Here is a 26,726-nt window from a genome sequence, read left to right as displayed (position 1 = left end):
TTCATTAGACCAAAATAACCAAATTTTGTTGTTGATATTAGAATGGCAACCTTGCATACAAAGTTGTCTCATGTACTTACTTATTTGGTCAGCAGAGATAAAAGGTTCTTGTAATCCTAGAAAAGTGAGTTTATATTGATTCTTGAGAGTCTTGAATCTTTCAAAGGCACTTTGTGATTTAACACTTCTTATATTCCAAGATAATGTACTAATAATTGGAAACCAATGGTGTTAGGCCTTTGCTTTTTTCCTTGCTGGATTTGTTCATCATACTATAAGCCCCCCCCCCCCCCCCCAAAAAAAAAAAAAAACTTAAGAGTTGATGGTTCCTCTTGGTGACAAGTTGTTGGTTTTAGTCACAAGTTGTTGTTCCTGAGACATAACCATGTTCGTATCTTTATCCATACCAGATTGACCATCATCTGTTTTAATGAGTTCATTATCGGATAAGGATTCTCCTCCAGCAGGGGCTGGAGTTTCTTCTACTTCCCCTTCTGATTCAGTCTCATAATGGGCATATTCATCATTACATGCATCCACCAATTGAGAGCTGATCTTGACCTCTCCAATACTGTCAGGACAATTTTTGAGTAACAGTTCAACACTCTTACTAACAATATTACCCGACGAAAGGATTTCATAAACTGTATCATGGGCTATTTTCCTTCCCCTCTCAAGAGATATTCTTAGTTTGGAAACTGGAGTTGTACTTTCTGATGGTCTTCCCAAGTCATAAGTTGTAGCCTTTTGTATCTCTTCATTCAGTACTGTGAATTGGTCTTGATCGTGTTGTGAGATTTCACTGATCACGACCCTAGAAACTTCAGCACTTTCCTTTCCTTTCTTGCTTTTACTCTTTCTCACATAAGGAGGTTTCACCTTTTGAAAACAAAAGTCTTTTGGTGGTCTTGATCTTCTTGATGTTAGTTTGCCTAAAGTGTCCCCTATTAGTTTCCACAAGAGCAGTATTAGTATGGTACATGGCTTCCATTTCCTCAGTTGCTTTAGCAACCATTCCCTCATGTAGAATTTTATTTGGAGTATTTCTCTACCTTAATTATTCCCTATTGATTTCTACCACAACAGCATTTGTATGATCCATTACTTCCACTTCTTCAGTAGTTCTAATGAGAACTTCCTCCTTTATAGACTTATTGGGAGCACTCGTTTTTGTTGCATCAGATTTGCCATTAGTCTTTGTCTTATTCTTTTTCTCTTGTTTCTGAATAGCTCTGTTGTCTTGTTGATCATTGATAGTAGGTGGGTTTCTATTGATGGTTCTATTTTTATTCCTGCTATTTTCTCTACACACAGTTTTCCAACCTTCTTCATTTAGGATATTTTCTACTTCCATTGAGCTAGAGGCATGTATCTTGTTTGTCTCATTGTTCACCGCAGGCTTGTTCACTTGCATAGAGTTATTCGAATTGGCTTGTTTTCTAGTATTACCGCTTCCTCTTTTCACAGATTCCTGTTTACCTTCTTCAGACATTCTAGGATTGCCTCGTAGTTCCGGGTGTAACACTCTACAATTCAAGTTGTTATGACCCTGGGCTTTGCAATGAAAGCAGAATTGAGGAATAGTTTCATATTTTACTTTCTGCATAATGGTTTCCATTTGCCTTTTTGCATTGATACTATTTGGATCTTATTTAGGAGAGGTCTAGTAATATCTATTTCCACCTTTACTTTGGCTGTGGTAGGCCTCGACTTCGATAAGATGGCTTTATCAGTTATAAATTTATAATAAGAGTGCCTATAGGATCTACAATCCTACTCAGTGCATCCCACTCAAAATAGTGCCATGGAAGTTCAAGGAGATTTACCCAAACTAGAGCAAGTGTTGTCTCAGCTTCTGGTTTGAAATCGGGAGTCCACCTCTGAAGTTTCATATGCATGTCGCAGATAATGAGAAAATCTCTACCATACATGCTTATGTGATCCTCCTCAAGATGGAAATCAATAAATACATTATGCATGTTGTAAGCCCCGATTTTGACAACACCTTTTAGTGGTATCAAACGATTGAAATCAGTTCGAATACGCTCTATTGAGGGTCTGATTCGAGAGAACTTATCGACATGTTTCCGTAAGAAGATCGTGTTCTTATTTAGTAAATCTGACCACTAGCTTACCTTTCATCCAATTCGTATGGTCTGTGAAGTAATTTAACCTTTTTCTTTGTTCCATAAGTGCTGGTTCCCCCAAAGCTGTCATGAAATTTAGGGTATTACCGTTTGCTTGGGCTTCCTCTACTCCCATTGTACCTTCGATTTGAGTTATGGAGCTTTGAGCAGAAGCGATTACTTTTCTCGGTAATGGAGGAAAAGCTTGAGCCAGAGAATTTGGGGGATCCGGTGGTATTGGTGGTGGTCGGGGAGGTTGAGCAACGGGAGCAATTGTCGACATCGTCTTTCAGAAATGTTACCATTGGAGGGAAAGAGAAGATATCAGAAAGGGGAAAATTAGAGAGAAGAAGGAGCTTCTCTCACTAACAGAGAATTATTTTTTTTGATTTATATAATTCTTAACCTCAACACCCTCATGTACTCATTTGAATAAGTCAATTATTAATGAAAAAAAAAACTGTGAATTCTAACTAGTCATTTCTACTTTTCTATCAATGAAAATAAGGTATTGGATTCAAATTTAGTTGCCCACCTAATGTGTAGTTAAATAAATACTGTTTGGCACTTCTCTAACAAAATTTGATGTTTCGGACTGCAGAAAGAATTCTATACGAATAATGTAACCAATCTCAACTCATCTCTTTCACTAATCTCCTATTATAAAGCCCCTAATCTTCCTCTATTTATCCTTATGCTTCTTCTCCAACAATAGCCACCGCAAAATTGCGTGAATTTCATATTATGTTTTACAGGTGAAATTTTCATCTTATGGATACCTTCAATATCTCGATCCTTTTACTTTTTAAAAAGGCTCTACAATTTTGCCAGTGTATTTACATGTAGTAGTTTTCTAAATTTAAGCTTTTATTTTCGACAAGGAGATCAATATTTTGACTTTCTCATTGAAATATAAAGCAAACCAATGAAAAACAAAATTGGCATTCCATTCGTGCAAATATCGATCAGTACTAAATATCAGTATTCACGGATTTAAGACCTTTATATATTTAAAATACATACATGGTGGCATGATTATGTACTATATTTATTTGTATTTCAATTAGCTAAGTGGCCACACAAAAAAAATAATACTAATTAATTATGTTTGGCACATTATTTCAAGCCAATTATTTGACTATAATAGTAGTCTTTAGAAAAATACGTATGATTGTGTGTATATATTTCTGAATGATAGCCCCCACACAGCCGAATATTGATCATTCATACCTTAGTCCTCCAACAACCAACTTATTTAAGTGACTAAATTTTAGTTAATCACTTCTCATAATAATTACATAATAAAAATAAGATATAATATCATGCAGATTTGCAACACTAAATACAAGTAGTTTTAAAGAACCTTTTGTCCTTCACGCATATGCATAATTGCATTACGCAAAAGGACATCTTTCTGGTAGAATATTGCTAATGTACTTGTTTTTAATCATACACAACTCATGAGGATCAATAACATCAACGATCCAGCTAAACACTACTGTCCGAGGTTTTCTCCAATCTTTATTTATTTTATTTTTTTTCACAACAACAACAACAACAAACTCAATGTATTCCCACAAATATTTTTGTTTAAACCTCTATTAGTCCAATTTCAAAGCTTACTGTCTAGTAATATATAAACGAGGCAGTCTCTCACATGAAATAAATATGAGTTCAATTCGCACATTCTCCCTTCTCGTTCATTTTCCCTCATCCCTAATGTAATAGAAAAATGTACAGGCAATTATGACCGTAAAAATTGTTTATGATTTTTATATCCTTTTCTTAGAAGCTGGTAAATTCCAGAAATGTACGTAGGCCATGAAACATAGATTTGAATTGTCCCAATCCAGTCAGTAACAGACGATGCTGGTCCACCCAATTTCTAGTTTTCGCAAGTAAACTGTTTCTTGTGGATAAAAATAATAAAATTGCTTGAGATAACGACAAAAATGTACTCGCAATAAGTAGTGTTTATAATTTGAAAAAATCCACACCCTATAGTACTTGGCATACATAAATAATATACTCCGATAGACGTAGCGAGAGAAAAGGCAATGATATAAAAACTTTTGTTTTGCTGAAAAGATGGCACAAAATAGGGGTCAAGTACTTGCTCTTCTTTCTTCTCAGCTCTTGCTCGACACAGAGATGGCCCCAAAATTAAATTCTTAAAGGAGTTCAAATTTTGGGAAATTGATCAATTTGGTTATTGGTATCGTGAATGCAAATAAATGGGTCAATGTGTTTCTACGTCTGCATGTCACCATAACAGAAGTGTAATTTCATCATCAAGACATGCAAAAGATCATGACCCTAACGTTGTTTCTGTATCATCATTTAAGAGCAGAAAAACAGCCTCAGCTGCAAGGATTATTGATAGAAAGCAGAAATCTGAAGCAGCTTCAGGTTGCTATGCTATGATCAAAGAGCAACGTTCTAGATTATATATCATTAGAAAATGTGTGATCATGCTCATTTTCTGGCACAGATATCGCAAGAGTATTTGATATATGCTCTCTCCTTTCTTTCTTCTCTTTGTATATACATATGCCATTCTTCTTTTTTCTAATTGGTTTTACCATCCGGTTTCAGAAACCGGCCCGTTGTCCTTTCAAATTCAGATTAACTCGTGACATGTAAGGTTCATTAAAGGGAAAGCACTTCCTAATAGGAGTTTCTCGTCCATTTGAATCGAAGAATTTTGATTAAGGTTCGAGAACTTACCTATCTTATTCATAATGGTGGAATTCTGCATGTCACCGTATAACAGAAAGGCCATTCTTCTTGCTATTGCTCAACCTTGGTTGAATCATTTTTGTCTATCCATATCATTTTTGAATTGTAATATAGCGCTGTTTTTAGATATTTTTTTATTTATTTTGCTTAACTTTTTTGGGGATCCAAAAGAGACTGGACTTTGTTTACTTTCCGCCCTGATCATATACATAATAAAATATATTACCTTTCTTTTTATATTGGCACATTTAGTAACTGAAATTCCTTTTTAATATGTAGCTAAAAAGCCGACCTAGTAAAGAATCAAATTAGTAGGTTTAGTTCTTCCACACATTCGTTCACGGTTCATCCACACGCCAAATAGAACGGGAATACAATCACGTTTCTTAAAATATATTTTACCTTTTAGAGAAGTTTTTATTTATCAAAAGTAGACCTGATATAGAGTATCTAGCTATTTAGAAAAACCAACGAGCTAATTTTGTGTGTGCATGCGGCATATGTATCTGAAGCAAACGTTTGCTTTATTAGGCTTCTGCGATTAATATAGCCATTTTCTTTATATTTTTCGCATTGTTCATAGAGAAATTACGGTAGTAATATAGCAGTTATGAATCAATAATTCCTTCTTGTAGTTGGTTTTATATATAAAATTTCGTACTGATGCAAAAACTTAAGATAAAAGGAATAACTGTATAAGTCAAACACTATATATGCATTTGGTACGTACATGAATATATGGATTAGACTGACCTCAAACTTTAAGCACAAAGAATGAAAATATTTAAATTATTTTCATGTAAGGGGTTTATCCTTACCGATTTACGACTTTTTATTCTTTTTTTGGTCAAAGATGTTTGACCAAAAAATATAAATCTTGGTTCAAATTATTAAATTTATGTAAATAAGGGTTAATCTTAGCTAATAATAATATCCTCATATGAGATTTTTAAAGAAGCAATAAATGTCAAGTGGATCCGGTCGGACAGTGACAATATCATACAATAAATGTACTGGAAATCAGGAGAAATAATGTAACATTCAACAATAATGAACCGCAATAAATGAAATTTAAGTAAATAAGAGTAATGATTCACCCAATAAAGGATGGAATAAGTGGATCTTCCTCCTTACAATAAATGATAGACAAATTCTTGAATATTCGAGTTATTCTCGAATCTGATGGAAAAGTATGGACAAGAATCTCAGTGAAAAGGTGATGTTGTATCTTAGCAAGTGAGAGCCGAATTTTTAAGTCAAAATGTGTTCTTTTCAAATGAATATCATATGCCCCTATCATTGTCTCTTTTTCTATTTATATGAAACATGTTCCTAAGAAACCCTAATAGTACAAGTGCAGAGAATATCTACTAGATTATTCTCTTTAATATCCTATCTTGAAAACTAGCCGTTACAGCTCTGTCAACGATACTCGACATCGACCCTTGTTGACACCTCGATTACGGCTCTTGTTGACTCTTCGATCACAGACTGTGCTGCTTCTTGGGCCATCTCGACAAACGACGACTTAGGAACTTTTCCCTTAGTATTATCTTGACTTAAATATTCTAAAGACATATTTTGACCCATACAGTTAGTCCCTCCGCTTATTGAGACCCGCTTCAGAGGGGTTCGATGAGCAGATGTCGAAATAATCGAGCAAGCTGTGCATGTCGTGGTTGTTACGGCGAACTGCCAGCATGACCCTACGTGGGCCGCTTATTTCAAACGCTTCAATTTTCCAGTCGGTTTGTTGGAGTTATGATGTCCACGAATTAGGATGACGTCATGGGTCATTATGACGCATATTCCCGATGCGTTGCTTCGTTTCGCATGCGACCCCTGATTGAACATATCGCTTCGGTTCCGGTGCCATGTATTGATGAACCGATTTTGGTTCTGGATCCAAGATCTTTATAAATAGGGATGTTAGGGTATGATTTTGAAGTTTCAAGTTTTCTATTTCGAAACCCTACATTATTCCCTTGCTCTTTCCTTGCTCTAAACCTCTTCTTTTTGTTCCAGTGACTTGCACGCGTTCTCAGTTCTTCGTTCGATACTTCTCTTTCTTTCATCAAAACATATCTAACATGCCTTTTGAGTCTAGTGAGGGGAGTGATGTGATCCCTTTGGCGATGGTGTTTCCCCCTCACGAGGAGAATGTTCCTATTGCCGTCGATGATGGAAGTTTCCCATTGGTGGAGGAGATAGTTCCTCGCAACCCTGATACTAGGTCTGATTTCTCTAAACTACCCGATGCTGACACTGGAGCCTTTCAGTTTGTGATGACGGAGAAAAAATTGGGAGAACTTAAGGCTAAGTTCGGCCTTCCCAATCAAGTCGAATTGATTCCGGTCGGATGGGACACTGTGCAGGTCCACCGTCTTGGATATTGCGTCTTCTACGCCTATCCCTTCCAAGTCGGCTACACTCTCCCTCTTCTTCCTTTGGCGGAGGAATTCTGTTATTATTATGGCGCTTGGCCAGCTCAGCTTGTGCCGTACATTTATAAGCTTATAAGGATGCTTACCAAATTTGCCGAGGTCGAACTGCCTCTTCGCATTTAATACATTTGTTCGCTCCCAGCTTTCATAGGGGGACGATGCCGAACCTTGGCTACCCAGGAGGCAAGTGCCTAGTGGTGAAGATGGATCACAAAGCTAACCGTCAATTCTGGTTCAACTTCTTCTTTGTCAGAATCGAGGACGTGGTGGCCAACGTCGACGCTTTTACTAGCTTTACTAGTGTAGGGAAAAAGAAAAACTGGAAACTCTGGCAGATTGACGCCATTTGAAAAGAATATAGTCGAAGTTATTAAAGGCACGTAATAAGCGTACGGACAACCAGCAGGAAACAATTATTGTCCAAATTTCCGAATTTTGGATGAATCAATTAAGGTTTCCAGCTACATGTGACGCTGCAGAATGATAGAGAATCCTTTACAGCCTAAAATTTCAATTATTTCAATGCATGTGATTACCAAAATCACTAGAAATTTGGAAATAATATATGAAGAATTCAGGAGCGAAATGCAGCTTATTGAGAGTTCCCATTTAAAGCTCAGGAACTGAATTTAATTCGAGAGGCAACCTTAATGAACAAACAAGAAAAGAACACTATGACTGAATATAATGAACTGGTAGATGTAGTTAGTTAGTGATTGAGAGAGAGAGCGCGAGAGAGAAAAGTTAGTCTTTATTGGTAGAATAGCAAAGGCAAAAAAGTATTTTTATATTGAAATAATATAGTACTTGGTGAAAAGTTTGAAAAAAAGTACTATAATAATAATACATAGTAGTAGTCAGAGGTGGATGCAATGTATCGGCACCAGGTTCAACTAAAGTCAGTACTTTTTGCGCGGAGCATATACTTATGTGTAAAAATTCACTAATATTGTAATATATAGCAATATGCAGAGACGGATCTATAGCCCCAATTTAAGGGGCACGTGAACCCATGGTCTCACCATCAAACTAGGTATTTTATGTACAAATTTTTAGAATTAGTCTAGTGTTAATCCCTAATGGCTATTATTTCCTTCTTTTCTGTTAATGTCTACTACTATCTGGTGTCTAGGGCTGTAAATAATTTAATAAACGCTGAATTACCGTACCAAAACTGAAAATGTTAGTATTTGGCATTCGATATTCTGGTATTTAATATTGTATTTGGTTTAAGTTTTTTTTTTAAAATTGATATTTGGTATTTAAAAATAAAATACCTGAAATACTAATACCGTACCGAAATATATACTAAGTTACAAAATACACGTATTATTGATTACAACATAAATATTAAATTTCTAAATTTAACTTTCTGTTATTTTTATAGTTTTCTTTAATTTTTACTATCTCTTTTTCCCGCTATACTTGTCTTACCCCTTTTCTTTGATTGTCTGCTTACATTTCAACCTCTCATCTAGGTTTAGCATTTTTGGTTTCCATCCTTTTTTTTCACTATATTATAATTTTTTATTTGTTAGTACCTTACTTAAAAATATTACAGTTTATGACTTTGCGTATTAGTTAATATTCAAATTGAACAAACAGAAGTTACCAAACCGAATAAACAGAAACCGAATGAAGAAAAGCCGAATCATACCAAATTTAATTAGATATGGTATTGATATAGCATTTTAAGAAACCGAATACCGAAAATACCGAACCAAAATGTCTAAATACCGTACCGTTCCGACCGACAAACACCCTACTACCGTCTCCCTTGCTCTCACGATCACCCATTTTCTCCCAGTCTATGTCGAGTTGACCAGAAATGTACAGCAGAAAAACATCTGAATTTTGTTTACCCAACGAGCATTCCATTGAGAGACTGGAGTTGGTAAAGACGCAGTTCAGATGAACAAGCAGTGAAGTTAGGTTATATCTCACTCACAAGGAGAAGGCCTAGTGGTTGAAGGGCAGGACTAACAACCTTAGGAACCAAGGTTCAGATTCCACCAAAGACGATAATAACTAAATTCTTCCCATATTCTTCCCATAGATTTAAGTCTTACGGAAGAGTTACCAATACCTGTGTGGTAGAAAATAGCAGACAAAATCACTCGAAGACGCGTGAAAAAGAATATTCTTCAACCAATCATTTCATGGAGGCATTATTAATGCTTCTAATAATCTGGATATGCTGTAAACATATAGATGAATCAATGCACACCGTATACTTAAGCATAGCCACCCCCGACCATAGAGTTCAGCATAATCCAGCTCTCTCACCATACAGTTCAGCAAAGCCAGCCCCTTCTTTTAACTAATACAGCAATCTAGGAGTGGTCCAGCCATCAGAAAGGCAAAGGGAAGACACCATCTGTTCGTCATGGTAATACATCACCACAAGGCTTTTAGGTCATACCATCTTTGCAACATCTGTTACACGAGATGATTTTGGCCAAACAAATTGTCGTTTTTACTGTACATGCTATTCTCACAGAGTTGATATATTCTTCAGCAAGAATCAAACTATACATTTTTACCTAGAGGATGCATCGTTGCTGTTAGCTAGGCCAATAGGGCATTTACTTTTCAACGACAAAGATTTTTTACAACAAGGGAACCTATACACAACAATAATTTTCGAACTTCCCTGTAGATTATTGATTCCTTGAAACTTTTGTTAGTATGACGTCGAAAAGTTGAAATACAGCAAGCTTCCATCCTTTATCGTTGTAATCCAGTAAGGAATATTTACATTTTATTTCTGAACAGGACAAGGAGAAAAAGTTAAAATGAATAGCTGCGAATAATGAAAAATGTTCCTTTGTAGAATGATGCAAATTTTCAGGAGACAGATGAATACCAAAGCCATAATCCAAACAATATATAAATTTGCACATTTCATGACTTTTAAAGTAATCTAAGAGCACTTTCCTCAGCAGTAGACAGATATACCTGGATAAGATTTAGAGCTCGTGTGTTGACTCACGAAGCCTCATCAATTTGTCCTTCCACATAGCTGCAGGAACCAGAAAACATTTTTTGGTGATATATCAGCAAATTAAGTATAGGAAAACTATAGCAGATATTTCCAATAAATAATCACATATTTAGTTTGATATACCTGCATCATTGTACCGCTCCTCATTCACTGCTAAGTTCATACTTCTCACCATACTAAGTTCTTCAGAAAGTAAATCGGGGCCATCTGATGCACTGCATCAGACAGAATCAAGCTTAAATAATGAAAAAGTCCAAAGATATGCAAATAGGAGAGAAAAGCGACCAACCTATCTAATAATACATCATACGTTGACTTAACTCTGCTAGATCGGTCCATTCCATGAACTATTCTTTTTGCATCAGCCAAGACAATTTGCTTATTCACAAATATTGGTGCCTGCATAAACCAGAAGAAACTCAATTAAGACAGATGATGGTTTTTCAAAATTTAGTTAAGGTCATTTCAGCTCACATAAGATCAATAAGAGTTATTCTTAAGCAGCTAAAACTGAAAAGAAGTTGATCATGCACATAAAACTTTACCAAATTTGTTATTGTTAACTCAAAAACTACAATTCAGATCCATGTTAATTGTTCTATTAGACGTAAAGAAGTTGAAAGCCGATAAAGCTATTCTTGGTTTCATCTCAAAAAACTAGGAAACAGAAAGGGCAAAGTGGAAACAGTCAGGAGACATAATTTTTTCTACAACCGTAAGCAATCTATATGAAGCAGTTTATTGGTAACTAAAGAAGTCATGAGAAACCAGAAAGGCATGAAAACTTAACAGATAAGGCAAGAAAATTCACATGAGAGAGCAACTTTGGGATTTTATATGAGTTGGGTCAAAACAGGAGGAAAAGCTAATTTTACATTAGTCCCATACTTTATTCAACAGATATACCATGATTGACATCAATTTTTCAATGGATGTTAGCAAACACTTAACAATATACATTATCACATTGGAATCTCAAAGTTTTCATAAGAACAATACCTTGCATCTTCTGGCAACATTAATGGCATCTGAAGGACGAGCATCCAAACTTATAATATCTTTTTCCCCTGGCTATGTATTATCAAAAATGTTAAGTCCAGATTAAATCTTCTCTAGAAGTAGGAGTTTTTTGCCTAAAAAGTACTTTCAACATACCTTGTGGAAGTTTATTCTGGCAAAATAAGTGTTAGTCACTCTTTCTGTAATCTTCACCATTTTAACCTGAAAATGATATATCACCAAACTAAGAAAGAAAGACCAGCACTTCAAACAATAAAAAAATGCAGTGATCATTGCCCAATTTAAAAGTGATCAGCTATTAAATGAAGTGTTAGATCTTGCAAAACACCAAGAAGGAACTGAGGAAGAGCCTCCTGCTAACTTGGCACGTTACAAGTTAGAGCAATCAGTAAGAACTTTACATGATAATTGGTAAATGCATATTAATACCATGAACTGGTAGCTAAAAGATAAGGCAGAAACAGTTAATGGTCGCATCATGAAAGCTTTCATCCGGATACATAAATTAACAAATATTACTAACATTTAGAATGACATGCATCCGAGAACCAAAAGTTTCTGGTGATTCAAGTTCAGGGAATGTGATAGCAAATTAGGTAAAAATGAAGACTAAAATCAAGATGGAGATATTGTTTATTAAAACAAAATCAATATTGAGAAAGGATGCATGTGATGAGATACATAAATATGGTATTAACATACTTCATAGCCAAGTTTCAGCAATAGATTCCTCACCAGCTGGAATTGGTCCGGCCAATCCTGCAGCAGGACCAACATCAGCATCTCAAAGAAAAGTTAAAAGAAAGAAACGGAGAAGTAAATCAGACAATCCACAGTCAAAATCTTAAAAACATTACCCCTGTCTCCTCCTCATGCAATGAATCTATAAGTTTTTTGACAGCATATTCTCCTGAAGTAGCAGGAAGTTAATCCATAACAGTACGACAGAACTGCTTACAGAAGGAGAAATCTAAAAATACGTACCAACAATAATTGGCAACACATATTCGCCATCACAAGAAATCTTAAGAAAAATAGTTGGATTCTGGAAACGGCGAAGAAATCCTGTCCCTAAAGATGACGCATCAGCAATAGGATCCTTGGTGTGAAAAGAAAATGGAACCAAGTGAGCTGATGAGTGCCATCTTGGTTCTTGAAATCCACGCATACGCATTTGGTAGTGCCTCATAGTCTCTACAGTCATTGCAGCATTGGTAAAACATGCTTAGACTCACGTGCGGGGGAAGAAAATACTAAGTAATATTAGAAGACAGATTACAGATGAAATGTATTAAGCAATTAGCTTCTCAAAGTACACAGAGAATAAAATAAGTTGGTCAAGATGGATGAGTGCCAGGGAACGCTATGCAATAAAAAGAGACCTAACAAAATGAAATATAAGTTCTACAAAACAGTTGTTAGACCAGAAATACTATATTGAGAGTGAATGTTGATCCCCTAAGGTCCATCATATCCACCAGATGAATATTGAGATATGGATATTAAGATGGATGAATATTGAAATATAGATAGTAAGATGGATGAATATTGAAAGATGGATATTACAATAGCTGTGCCGTCATACAATATTGGACAAGATTAGAAATGATCACATCTAACCAAAGGTTGCAAGTAAGACATATAGAGAATAAAAAAAGATGCGGAGATAGTTTGGTCTGGTCATGTCCTGTATAGACTTTCGAAAGGTGATAGAAAAGGACTAGGAAGAACTAAATCACATCGAGAGAAGTTATCTAAAATACCGAAATTCTCTCCAAACTATTGCACAACTTAGAAAAGAAACATAATGGCAGCAGATGGTCGGGATTGAACTAGTTATTTGTACAGGGTATATATGCGATTTAGAAAACCCTTAAATATTTAGCATTAAAATGAAAAAGACCTGACCAAACCAAAATGGAAACATAGGAATCATACAGCCGACCCAACTGGTTCAGGATTGGGGATGTTAGATGTAATTAATTGATTGATCGATTTAGTTTCTCAAATTACCATCAAAGTGCACGGTTTCCCATCTCAAGTCATCTTTTCTAACAAATTTAAGTTATAGGTCTCTTCAATTCGGTAACAGCGAGTTTTTACTAATCAGTACAAAGGTAATTACAAAAGGCGAAGATTGAAGACCTGAGATGAGGACGACGGCTTCAATATAATCATCATCGTGTTCATCACTCTGATTAGATCTCCGATTGAAGCTTCCACGTGACGATTTGCTGCAGATCACCGCTAATCTTGAATTTCTACAATGCTTATTTTTAGAAGAGAGATGGAATGAGATGTTTCGAATCGAGGAGTAACAGTGGCAGCTGGCACTCCACCGGCTGGTATCCGGTTGATCCGTCAAAAGTCCGGCGACCGTATGGATCCTCAACTGAGCTCCGAGCATCGCGACACGATAATTTCAATGTGGGTTTACACAGAACACGCGGGGTGGGGGGGGGGGGGGGTTGATTTTTTGGATAAAACAAAAGTAGGTGAAAAAAACGACACTTTCTTGTTGGGCGAGAGAATGGAGGATGTTGATGTTAAGAGTGGTTTTAGAATACTCAGGAGGACGAGGAGCTCTTTCCCAATTCCAAAACATTAGTTTAACCTTGTTGCTATTCGTAGATATTTTTTATTAAAAAATTATGAATTTCTTGTGTAATTTTTATTAATATACAGATTTTATTTCAAAATAATTTAAAATTTAATGTCCAAATTTCATTTTCATACTTTTAAATTGCGAATTGCCATTTTTTAAGGAATCGTGCTACGAAGTTGAGTGTTCACTTTTATATCATTTCTCTTGTCAATTTGTTTGTAACGTGTTGGAAAAAGAAAGGTCGAGAAGATAAGAGATCCTCTTGGGTCTACATTCTTGTTGGCAAAATGCCCTTCAGTATCATGACACAGCGCATATTGTAACTTATTAACGTGGGCGACACAAGAATACCTAACAAAACCACTAAGCTTCCGTTTCACCATAAATTTCAATTTTTTTTAAAAACATCTTTTATTCATGGAATAATATCGATTTTTGAACAAAAAAATTAAAATTCTTTTTAAATTTCCAAAATTTGGTTTAGGAAAGTTTTTGAGTAAAATTTTTTCTTCCACTCACAGAACTTTAACTTTTGTTCAAATAAAATGCATGTCCAAACACAATTCAACTTCCAAAATTTATTTATCAAAACAATTTCAAAATCTATTTTTTCAAGTTTTATTCAAATCTATGTTTAAACGCTAGCTAAATTTCAATTGTAAATTAATTTAAATAGACTGTTTGAATTTTTAACAGACATTTTGACTCTATTAGAATCGTTTGATTTAAATATTCAATAAATTAACTCCACCAATGTTGCATATTGTTCTAACAATTTTCTTGTTCACTTTCATTTTTCAGTATCAATTTTGTATGAATATAGGTGTCGGTAATGAGGGCACGTGGAAGGAAACGGTTGGCGTGAAGCAATGCAGCTCTTGGACAAAAGTAAATGGGAAGGAGCACACGATCCAGCAAAGGCAAGTGCCCGCCACAACGTGCATCGCATGCTCCTGAGACGGCTGGTTGAAGCATTTCATATTTGTTTTTTATAATAATAATTTTCTTTTCTTATTCTTCACCGTTTGTTCGACATAAAGAAAGGAAAATGTTCTTGTATAGCGACTCTCAAAATAATAATCGAAAAATATATAATTTTTTTGTATATATATATATATATATATATATATATATATATATATATATATATTATGTATGTTATATATAAAAATTATACAAATTTTATATACTTTTTTGATTACCGAATATAAATAGTTTCTAGCACGAGCTAAAAGTAAAAAAAGCCCAATAACAAATATAATTCCAACATTGAAATAACAATTTCAGTTCACAAGCGTTGGCTTGATTAAAGGAAATTTTACCTCCTATAGCAAAGTTTTACACCTTATTTATTATAAATAAATATCCTTTTAAAATATTATTTTCTATAGCTACCTTTTAGGTTTTATAGCAAAATATGTATTTATGGTCACTTCCTACTGTTTAGCCATTAAATACGCTAAGTAATATTTTATCTCTCCTACTTTCTGTATACAACTTAACAACGATCTCCCCCCCCCCAACGCCAGTCTCTTCTCCATGAATACAACCACGATTCTCCACTGATTCATCTCCATTGTTTCACGAAATTTTTAATTTTTTTTGCTCCAAAAAGTTGTGGTAAGTGTTAAAGTTGATAGATTTCGCTGGTATCGGAATTGAATGGAAAAGACAAGACAAAACGAAACAGAAAAAGATAAAGGAGAAACAAAGATCTGGAGAAATACAAGTGCATATCTCAAAATTTTCAAAGCAGAAATGAGAGATTCACTACCTGGACGACCCAGAGGATGCCGGTACCGGCGGCGACGCCTCATATGGCGGCGGTCTGGATATCGGTGGATTGGGGACGGAGTTTGGGGCTGAGGAACTTGAAGAGTCCGTTACCTTTATTTTCATTGTATTCAATGTATCTCGCTGTATTCCATGTATTTCATTGTATTCACGAATTTAGTTTTTTCTACTTTTTCAATATATTCACTGTATTTAATTGTATTCAAGTTAATTATATAATTTTAAAGCTTTACTTTGTTTCACTGTTTTGTCCATCAGTATATATTCAGCAATATGTATTCAATGTATTATAAAATATATTCATATATTTTTTTAATTAATATAATTTATGTATTCAGATGTATATATGTATTCAAATATATTTGCAGTATGTATTCATATATTTTTGTACTATAGATGACCTGCTATACTTCATGTATTCAATTTATTGTATGTATTTAACTGTATTTAATGTAATTATATAATTTCAATATATAAATCTATTTGTAAAAGATACCACTAAAAAATATTTTAGTAAAGATGCCACTAAAAAAAGAAAGGATGGATTGAATCTCTGAAGATTGCTTTGTTTTTGGAGTATTTTTCGGCTGAGAATCTTTTCTATAACTGAAAATACAAATTTTGCGTGTTATAATTGAGTTTGTGGAGTTATATTAGGAGTCTATCACGTTAATTGATTCACTTACCGTTTCTAAACAGCTGAAGACCTTTTTTCGCAGATTTCTATTACCGTATTCACGAATACAGCTCGCAAATACATATGAATACAGTCTATGTTTAGCTAGACTTCCTTGTTTTTCGCCGAATTTTGCTACTGTATTCATGAGTACAGTAGTTTGAATACATCGAATACACTCTATAACAAGTGAAAACATAGCTATAGGAAGTAATTAAGTAAGTGGTAGCTATAGCAAGTTAATAGCCACTAAACAATAGTCATTTCTGAAAATTTCTCTTGATTAAATTGGGTCTCGCTTAAGCTGTTGCAAAAATAGTAAGCTCATGACCAGATGACGTGATGTTTATTCTTTCAAGAACTACTAGGTATATAAACTACTCAGTATGAGATGATGATTCAAGCTCAGGGGATTAAAAAACTTTTTGTGGGAGGCTACCTGTTACTGTGGACTTTACACGATGTAAATTTTAGTCGGATTCAAAGGCGGAGCCAAGCTTGTGGGTTCGGTATTGTAATTCTTTTAAGTTGTTGGATTTTAAATTAATAATTTGTATAAATTTAATAAATTTCTTAAGATAAATATAGAGTCTAAACAAAAGCTACTAGGTTCCACAAAACCTGCATTCCACACACTCTAGATCTGTCCCTGGTCAGGCTAGTAAGTTAGGAATATTGAATGCACAAAGTAAAAGAAAGGTCATATAAATATGAAACATTATGAGAGTAGTCCATCTTCCACATAACAATTCATGATCGTGCAATTCCAACACATTTTCTACCAACGAATTCAGTGGAAATGGAGTGAAAAGGCGACATTTGTCAACAAAATTAAATACTTAGATGTGCAGAAATACAGGGTAAGACTGAGTATAATAGACCCTTATCGTCTGACCCTTCTCCGGACCCCGCGCATATCGGGAGCTTAGTGTACCGGGGTGTCTTTTATTCTTGTTGACTATATGAGATTTCTTGTCAAACTGAATTCAAAACCAAAGAAATTTCGGGCTCATAAACACAAGAGTGAGCCAGAGGCAAAGCATCTCGAATCAATTATTATATATTCAACAGCTGTGTTCGATGTTTGATTAACTGATGAGCATTGGAAAGCTGTTTCAACAACTTAATAAGCTCGTCGATCCTTATGTTTGTAACAGAATGATGCAAATGCCAAGTGGGGTTGGAGTTAGACCATCCTGCAATAAAGAATATATGGGTTGTAATCATTTTTATTGGGATACATGCAACTCACTCTTGATACCTGCAACTGGTGCTTATGCATGATTTGTTGTAAAGGTACAATGGTAAGGATAAAAGGAGGCCATATTTCTAAAGAACACCATTTATTGTTATGTCAGAAAAAATAATCCAAGAGACAAATAAAACTACACAGCAACATTTTAACGTGAAAATTCCTATGGGAAAAACTCACTATTCGTTATTCTCTGCCTCAACTTTCGTTTCTTTTCTTTTCTTCTTGTTGCCTACTTCTTTATGTCTACTACTAGTGGCAACCTCGTTTTGTATGAAAGGCTAGAAATAAAATAAGTGGTCGTTCAAGTCACTATTTGGTTCGACCGTTCAACTAAGACATGCGGGAAAGCAATTAGAAGGTGAAGTGTACGTTTTCTTTTTCAGCTAGAGGCTAGTAAAGACTTTGCTTTAAACCTCCGAAATTTTGGGGCCCAAAAATATTTAATAGATTTTCAGACTTTATTTTTGCTTAGACAATACTGAAATTCATTAAAAAAGTATAAAACATTTATTAAGAAAGATAGAAAGAGTATCTAGTTTTTAACATTCGAAATATTTTAGAATTTTGATTTAAACTACTCAAATTTTCATATTAGTAAATAATATTTTTTACAACAAGATCCAAAGTAACGTATTATAAACATATAACTAACATCTTTTTGAATTGAATTAACCCTTTTCAATGTAAATTTAATGTTATTATCATATGTTTATTGTGAACTTTTCTTGTAAAAAACTAAAAATAAAATACTTCCAATTATATTCGGCTTTAGGCCACCAATTTTGTTGAGCCGCACATTTGAAAATTGTTGTAAAAAATAATCTTCTGTCATAAGGATAACAAAGGCAAGATACCATTCTTTGCTTAGTAATCCTATATCAAACCTAATTACCTCCTCCACTCAACCAGTGAGTTCTATAAGCAAAATGAATATATCATTTCATCTAGGTAAGCTGTACTAACAAAGGTAGAGTATTTCTAGAAGGAAAAAAAGAAACTTGAGGATATTCATATGACCCTTGAGCTGGTTTGTTGCACTTGTGTGATGACCCGATAGGTCATTTTTAATTTTAATCTTTATTGATGTATTTTGAGATCTCGAATAGCTCCATTCAGTCTTTCTTGATTTGCGTGCGCAATCCTTATAGTTTTTCGGATTTTATTTTTATGTGAAAACCCAAAGAAAATGTGAAAATTTACCTTTAAAACTCATTTGAGTTGACTTTGGTCAATATTTTGAGCAAACAAAACCGGATCAGTATTTTGACAATTCTGATGGGTCTGTATCGTGATTTGGGACTTGGGCGTATGCTCGAAATTAATTTTGGAATTCCCTAGCTTGAATTTTCGCCATTTGACAGAAATTAGAAATTTAAAGGTTTAAAGAATTCTTAAATTTAACCATAATTGGATTTTTGTTGATACCGGATCCCGATTTGGATTCCGAGAGTTCGATCAGTTTTGTAACAATATTTATGACTTATGTACAAAATTTGAAGTTATTCTGAGGTGTGTAGGTACGTTTTCCGTTAGGTTTTCAAAAACAAATACAAGGTTTGATTTTATAAAGCTTGAATTTCTAAAGTTTGACCGAAAATTTGACTTTTAAGCAAACGACTCAGGAATGGAATTTTGATGACGTCAATAGTTTCGTATGATGATTTTGAACTTAGGAGTGTGTCCGGATATTTATTTGGAAGTCCGTAATTGATTTTGGCTTGAAATGGCGAAAGTTAGAAAATAGAAGATTTTTAGAAAGTGTGACCGGGAGTTGACTTTATTGATATCGGGGTCGAAATTCAATTCTAGAAATTGAAACAGATCCATTATGTCATTTATGACTTGCATGCAAAATTTGGTATCATTCCGGATTGATTTGATAGGTTTCGACATCGAATGTAGAATTTGGAATTCGTTAGTTTTTATTAAGCTTCAATTGGGATGTGATTTGTGTTTTTAGCGTTGTTTGATATGATTTAAGGCCTCGACTAAGTCCATAATATGTTTTGAGATTTGTTGGTGTGTTCGTATGGGGTCCCGAGGGGCTCGGATGAGTTTCAGAGTGGTTTTAGATCATTTTTAATTGCTGGTTTTTGACAGCAATGTGCAAAATTTCTGATACGTAGAGCTGACTTTAGAAGCTAATATCTCGAAATTTATAAAGAAATCTGGAAATTATCAAAACATGAAAGTTGTAGCCCTTTGATTCTAGTTTTCAGAATGATAAACCATTCATAATTTGGACAACTGTACGGAAAGTTATGATCGATTGACTGAAGGCTGGCACTGCAGATTTTAGCTACAGCAGTGTGCATTGCCAGAAATTTTTGTTATACAGGGCTGACTTTGGGAGCTTATATCTCCCAATCTATAAGGAATTGGGAGATGAGCAAAATGTGAAAGTTGTAGCCTTGGTGTCTAGTTACGAGAAAGTTAAACCATTCATCATTTAAACATTTGTACAGAAAGTTATGATTGATTTACTGAAGCCTAGTACTGCAGTTTTCACTGCATTTTCTGATTGGAAATAAGTTGAAGTAGGTCGCATTTTAAAGATGCGACCTACCTGGGCAGAAGCTATATTTTGGGGTTTCGGTCATTTTAACATATTTGGAGCTTTGGAGCTCGGATTTAAGCGATTTTTGAGGTAATTTTCACCATATGGATTGGGATAAGTGTTCTATATTTAAAAGTGATTATACTTCATGATTCCATGGTTATTTTCATCAATTATTAGTGAATCAAATAGAAGAAATTGGAGAATTTTTTAAAACTTTTCAAAAACGAGAATTTAAGATTTAGAAGTCGATTCGTTATCGGAATTTGATAAAATTGGTATGATTGAACTCGTATCGGAATGGGCGTTCGAATTTTGTAAAAATTATATCGGGTTGGAATTAAATTGGGTCTCGCTTAAGCTGTTGCAAAAATAGTAAGCTCATGACCAGATGACATGATATTTATTCTTTCAAGAACTACTAGGTATATAAATAACTCAGTATGAGATGATGATTCAAGCTCAGGGGATGAAAAAACTTTTTGTGGGAGGCTACCCATTACTGTGGACTTTACACGATGTAAATTTTAGTCAGATTCAAAGGCGGAGCCAAGCTTGTGGGTTCGGTATTGTAATTCTTTTAAATCCTTTGATTTCAAATTAATAATTTGTATAAATTTAATAAATTTCTTAAGATAAATATAGAGTCTAAACAAAAGCTACTAAGTTCCACAAAACCTGCATTCCACACACTCTAGATCCGTCCCTGGTCGGGCTAGTTAGTTAGGAATATTGAATGCACAAAGTAAAAGAAAGGTCATATAAATATGAAACATTATGAGAGTAGTCCATCTTCCACATAACAATTCATGATCGTGCAATTCCAACACATTTTCTACCAACGAATTCAGTGGAAATAGAGTGAAAAGGCGACATTTGTCAAAAAAATTAAATATTTAGATGTGCAGAAATACAGGGTAAGACTGCGTATAATAGACCCTTATGATCTGGCCCTTCCCCGAACCCCACGCATATCGGGAGCTTAATGTACCGGGGTGCCTTTTATTCTTGTTGACCATATGAGATTTCTTGTCAAACTGAATTCAAAACCAAAGAAATTTCAGGCTCGTAAACACAAGAGTGAGCCAGAGGCAAAGCATCTCGAATCAATTATTATATATTCAACAGCTGTGTTCGATGTCTGATTAACTAATGAGCATTGGAAAGCTGTTTCAACAACTTGATAAGCTCGTCGATCCTTATGTTTGTAACAGAATGATGCAAATGCCAAGTGGGGTTGGAGTTGGACCATCCTGCAATAAAGAATATATGGGTTATAATCACTTTTATTAGGATACATGCAACTCACTCTCGGTACCTGCAACTGGTGCTTATACATGATTTGTTGTAAAGGTACAATGGTAAGTATAAAAGGAGGCCATATTTCTAAAGAACACCATTTATTGTTATGTCAGAAAAAATAATCCAAGAGACAAATAAAACTACACAGCAACATTTTAACGTGAAAATTCCTATGGGAAAAACTCACTAATGTAACGATCCGGCCCGTCGTTTTGAGTATTTCAACCTCGTTTCCCCCTTTACTGCTCGAGTTGTACTTTACAGTTGTTGTGTAAATTACCGGGGTAATTGATTCGGGTCCAACGAGGTTTTTGAAGGAATTGGAACACTTAGTTTCAAGGTTTAAACCTTAAGTTAAAATAGTGACCGGATGCGGACTTAGGTGTAAATGACCTCGGATTCGAATTTTGATGATTTAAATAGCTCCATATGGTGATTTTGGACTTAGGAGCGTGTCTGAAAAATTATTTGGAGGTCCGTAGTGGAATTTGGCTTGAATTGCCGAAAGTTGAATTTTTGGAAAGTTTGATCGGGGGTTGGGTTGACTTTTTGATATCGGGGTCGGAATCCGATTCTGGAAATTTGAATAGGTCTGTAATGTAAAATATGACTCGTGTGCAAAATTTGAAGTCAATCGGACGTGATTTGATAGGTTTCGGCATAGTTTGTAGAATTTGGAAATTTCAAATTTTATTAGGCTTAAATCCGTGTGTAGTTCGTATTTTTGAGGTTGTCTGATGTGATTTGAGGCCTCGAATAGGTCCGTGGTGTGTTTTAGGACTTGTTGGTGTATTTAGACGGGGTCCCAAGTGACTCGGGTGAGTTTCGGATGGTTAACGGATCAAATTCAACTTGAAACATTTCTGGAACTGCTGCCTACTGGTGTGATCGCACCTGCGAAGCTTTTGATCGCAGGTGCGAAGTCGTATGTGCGTGAGATCAATCGCAGAAGCGGCCAATAGTGGGACTGGGCAGTGCTCGCAGGTGCAAGGAATTTGCTGCATCTGCGAGGCTGCAGGTGCGAAGGTGTTGGCGCAGATACGGACTGGGGCTGGCCTAGGGCGAACGCATGTGCGAAGGGTTTGCGCATCTGCGAGCCCGCAGATGCGAGAAAAGGTCCGCATATGCGAGGTTTTTGGAGGCTGACTGTTTCCGCAGGCGCGCATTTTTGTCCGCAAAAGCGGATGCGCAGGTGCGAGCCCAGGCACCGCAGGTGCGGAAATGCCTGGGCAGTGTTTAAAACGAGGGTTCCGAGACTTTTTCTCTTTTTCGGATTTTGGAGAGAAAATTTTTCACACAACTTGGGGTAAGTGTTCTTAACTCCCTTGTGATTATATTCCATGAATTAATCTTAATTTTTGGTGTAAGATTATTGAATCTTCAAGAGAAATAGAAGGAATTTTTTCTAATGTCACAAAACGAATTTTTCAAGTTTGAATACCGATTTGGAGTCGGATTTGAGTGAAATTAGTATGGTTTAACTTGTAATTGGATGGGTTGCCGTATTTTATGAGTTTCGTCGGATTTCAAGATGTGGGCCCCACAAGTAATTTTTGGGGCATAATTTCGGATTTTATGAAAAATATTAGCATTTTGATATGGAATTAATTCCTTTGAATTGTGTGGACTGAATCAAATTAATTATGGTAGATTCGAGCCATTGGGGAGTTGATACGCGCATTATGGAATTTCTGGAGCATTGTTTAGCTTGCTCGACATTGGATTCGGCTTGTTCGAGGTAAGTAACTCTTCTAATCTTGGAGTTGAGGGTATGAACCCTGAATATATGTATTTTATAAATTTTGGGAGGTGACGCACATGCTAGGTGACGAGTGTGTGGGCGTGCACTATAGAAATTGTGACATAATTATTTCTGTAAAATTTTATAGTTAAATAATCTTAGCATTTTCTATGCGATTTTATATGTTAAAGAAATTGAGCTGAAAAGCATATTAAAAATTATGTTGAAGCTATGTGCCAGTATTATTGGGACCCTCAGAGGTCATATTGCTGTGAATTATTGTGTTAAATTAAAAATTCATACTTAGTCATATTCATTTCATTGCATATTATAACTCAGTTTTATTACTCTATTTTGATGCATATAAATGTTTTGGGCTGAATGCCCAGTTTTATTGAAATGCCCGAGTGGCTTGAGAGGTTTATGACTGAGTGAGGCCGAGGGACTGATTTATGTTACATATTTATGGGATCGGGCTGCACGCCGTAGCATGTTTGATATCGGCCGAGGGCCTGATTGTGAGGATGAGTGTGGATTGGGGTTGCCCGCCTGCAACATACTTTATTATTATAGCACGTGAGTTGTCCGTGCAGCACGTGAGTTGTCCGTGCAGATTATAGCGCTTGGGCTGAAGGAGCCCCTCCGGAGTCTGTACACACCCCCAGTGAGCGCAGGTACCTACTGAGTGCGAGTGCCGAGTGCCGAGTGCTGAGTGACTGGGAGGCATGAGTGATTGTGAGGTATGTCCGAGTAGCAGGAGTGATTGTGAGGTATGCCCGAGTGGCAAGAGTGACTGTGAGGTATGTCTGAGTGGCAAGAGTGATTGTGAGGTATGCTCGAGTGGCACGAGTGACTGTGAGGTTTCTCCGAGGGGCTATATATGAGTGATGTTCTGCCTGAGGGGCTGTTTATGATTTTATCACTGAATTGCATCACATTGACATGCACACATGACATACAGGCATAGCGATGCATTTTTTTTTCCTCATGTTGTACAACATCACATCATTCATGATTTCTCACACATTTTGACAGATGGGCATAGTGATGCATTTGTTTTATACGGGTTATCCGGAAGGAGAATAAAACATATTATTTATTATTGAGAAGATTTTTGGAGAAATTTATTGTTTTCAAACTATTCATATTATTGGCAACTTCGGCAAACGATTTGGATTTTCACTGATGTATTTGAAAGAAAGAACTACTATTTTTTAAAATCATTATTTGGCTAAGTATTTTATCCCTGAGTTACTTCTGGTATTATTTGCTTTATGTTGTTATGGATTGTTGTGGATTATTGGTTTTGGACCCGACCTTGGTAGAAGCTCGTCACTACTTTCAACCTACGGTTAGGTTTGTTACTTACTCAGTACATGGGGGTCGGTTGTACTGATACTACACGTCTGCACATTGCGTGCAGATGTTGGCTGTTGTTGTTGCTGTGCTCGATGGTTGCGGGACTTGAATATGTACCTGCGTTCCTGCTGTAACTGCCCCTTGTTCAGGGTAGCCTTAGATTTTATAAAAACTCTGTTTATGTACTATTCAGACAGACTATGTATTTATTTCATTTTCGCTTTGTATACACTATTCTTAGAAGCTCATGATTTGTACTACCAGTTCTTGGGGAATGTATAAGGTTAAGATAATTATTTACTTAAATTTCTTTAATAATTATTATTGGAATTGGATAGTTGAAAGTTGGCTTACCTAGCGGGTTGGGTTAGGTTCCATCATGACTAGTTGGATTTTGGGTCGTGACAACTATTCGCTATTCTCTGCCTCAACTTTCGTTGCTTTTCTTTTCTTCTTGTTGCCTACTTCTTTCTGTCTACTACTAGTGGCAACCTCGTTTTGTATGAAAGGCTAGAAATGAAATAAGTGGCCGTTCAGGTCACTATTTGGTTCGACCGTTCAACTAAGACATGCGGGAAAGCAATTAGAAGGTGAAGTGTACGTTTTCTTTTTCAACTAAAGGCTAGTAAAGACTTTGCTTTAAACCTCCGAAATTTTGGGGCCCAAAAAAATTTAATAGATTTTCAGACTTTTTTTTTGCTTAGACAATACTGAAATTCATTAAAAAAAAAAGTATAAAACATTTATTAAGAAAAATAGAAAGAGTATCTAGTTTTTAACATTCGAAATATTTTAGAATTTTGATTTCAACTAATTAAATTTTCATATTAGTAAATAATATTTTTTACAACAAGATCCAAAGTAACGTATTATAAACATATAACTAACATCTTTTGAATTGAATTAACCCTTTTCAATGTAAATTTAATGTTATTATCATATGTTTATTGTGAACTTTTCTTGTAAAAAACTAAAAATAAAATGCTTCCAATTATATTCGGCTTTTAGGCCACCAATTTTGTTGAGCCGCACATTTGAAGACTGTTGTAAGAAACAATCTTCTGTCATAAGGATAACAAAGGCAAAATACCATTCTTTGCTTAGTAATCCTATATCAAACCTAATTACCTCCTCCACTCAGCCAGTGAGTTCTATAAGCAAAATGAATATATCATTTCATCTAGGTAAGTTGTACTAACAAAGGTAGAGTATTTCTAGAAGGAAAAAAAAGAAACTTGAGGATATTCTTATGACCCTTGAGCTGGTTTATTGCACTGTGATGACCCGATAGGTCATTTTTAATTTTAACTTTTATTAATATATTCTGAGACCTCGGATAGCTCCATTCAGCCTTTCTCGATTTGTGTGCTCAATCCTTATAGTTTTCCAAATTTCTTTTATGTGAAAACCTAAAGAAAATGTGAAATTTTGCCTTTAAAACTCATTTGAATTGACTTCGGTCAATATTTTGAGCAAACGAACCCGGATCAGTATTTTGACAGTTCTGGTGGGTTCGTATCGTGATTTGGGACTTGGGCATATGCCTGAAATCAATTTTGGAAGTCCCTAACTTGAATATTCGCCATTTGACGGAAATTAGAAATTTAAAGGTTTAAAGAATTCCTAAATTTGACCATAATTGGATTTTTGTTGATACCGGATCCCGATTTGGATTCTGACAGTTCGATCAGCTTTGTAATAATATTTATCACTTATGTACAAAATTTGAAGTTATTCTGAGGTGTGTAGGCACGTTTTCCGTTAGTTTTTCAAAAACAAATACAAGGTTTGATTTTATAAAGCTTGAATTTCTAAAGTTTGACCGAAAATGTGACTTTTGAGCAAACGACTCAGGAATAGAATTTTGATGACGTCAATAGTTTCGTATAATAATTTTGGACTTAGGAGTGTGTCCGGATATTTATTTAAAAGTCCGTAATTGATTTTGGCTTGAAATGACGAAAGTTGAAAAATGGAATAGTTTTAGAAAGTTTGACCGGGAGTTGACTTTATTGATATCGGGGTCAAAATTCAATTCTAGAAATTGGAACAGATCCATTATGTCATTTATGACTTGCATGCAAAATTTAGTATCATTCCGGAT

General features: G+C 35.3%; 1 protein-coding gene across 2 annotated transcripts; it reads right to left on the bottom strand.

Moving 5' to 3' along the window:
• Positions 1–9,693: 9,693 nt before the first annotated feature.
• On the bottom strand, positions 9,694–13,944 carry LOC104095925 (bifunctional nuclease 2). 2 transcript variants are annotated; one of them, XM_033656037.2, is made up of 10 exons: positions 13,479–13,944; positions 12,318–12,527; positions 12,191–12,243; positions 12,069–12,092; positions 11,469–11,534; positions 11,313–11,384; positions 10,603–10,712; positions 10,437–10,528; positions 10,268–10,331; positions 9,694–10,076 (listed from the first exon to the last, which is right to left on the bottom strand). In XM_033656037.2, the coding sequence occupies exons 1-9, from the start codon at positions 13,738–13,740 to the stop codon at positions 10,279–10,281; spliced, it is 942 nt and encodes a 313-aa protein (XP_033511928.1). In that variant the 5' UTR covers positions 13,741–13,944; the 3' UTR covers positions 9,694–10,076; positions 10,268–10,278. The 2 variants fall into 2 exon arrangements, with proteins under 2 accessions (XP_033511928.1, XP_033511927.1); XM_033656036.2 differs by having other exon boundaries at positions 12,036–12,092; positions 13,479–13,939.
• Between the last annotated feature and the right edge of the window lie 12,782 nt (positions 13,945–26,726).

The sequence above is a fragment of the Nicotiana tomentosiformis genome, chromosome 2 (assembly GCF_000390325.3).
Source record: "Nicotiana tomentosiformis chromosome 2, ASM39032v3, whole genome shotgun sequence".
Classification (NCBI taxonomy): Eukaryota; Viridiplantae; Streptophyta; class Magnoliopsida; order Solanales; family Solanaceae; genus Nicotiana; species Nicotiana tomentosiformis.
Note: the sequence above shows the minus strand (reverse complement) of the source record. Positions and strands in the feature narration are given on the sequence as shown.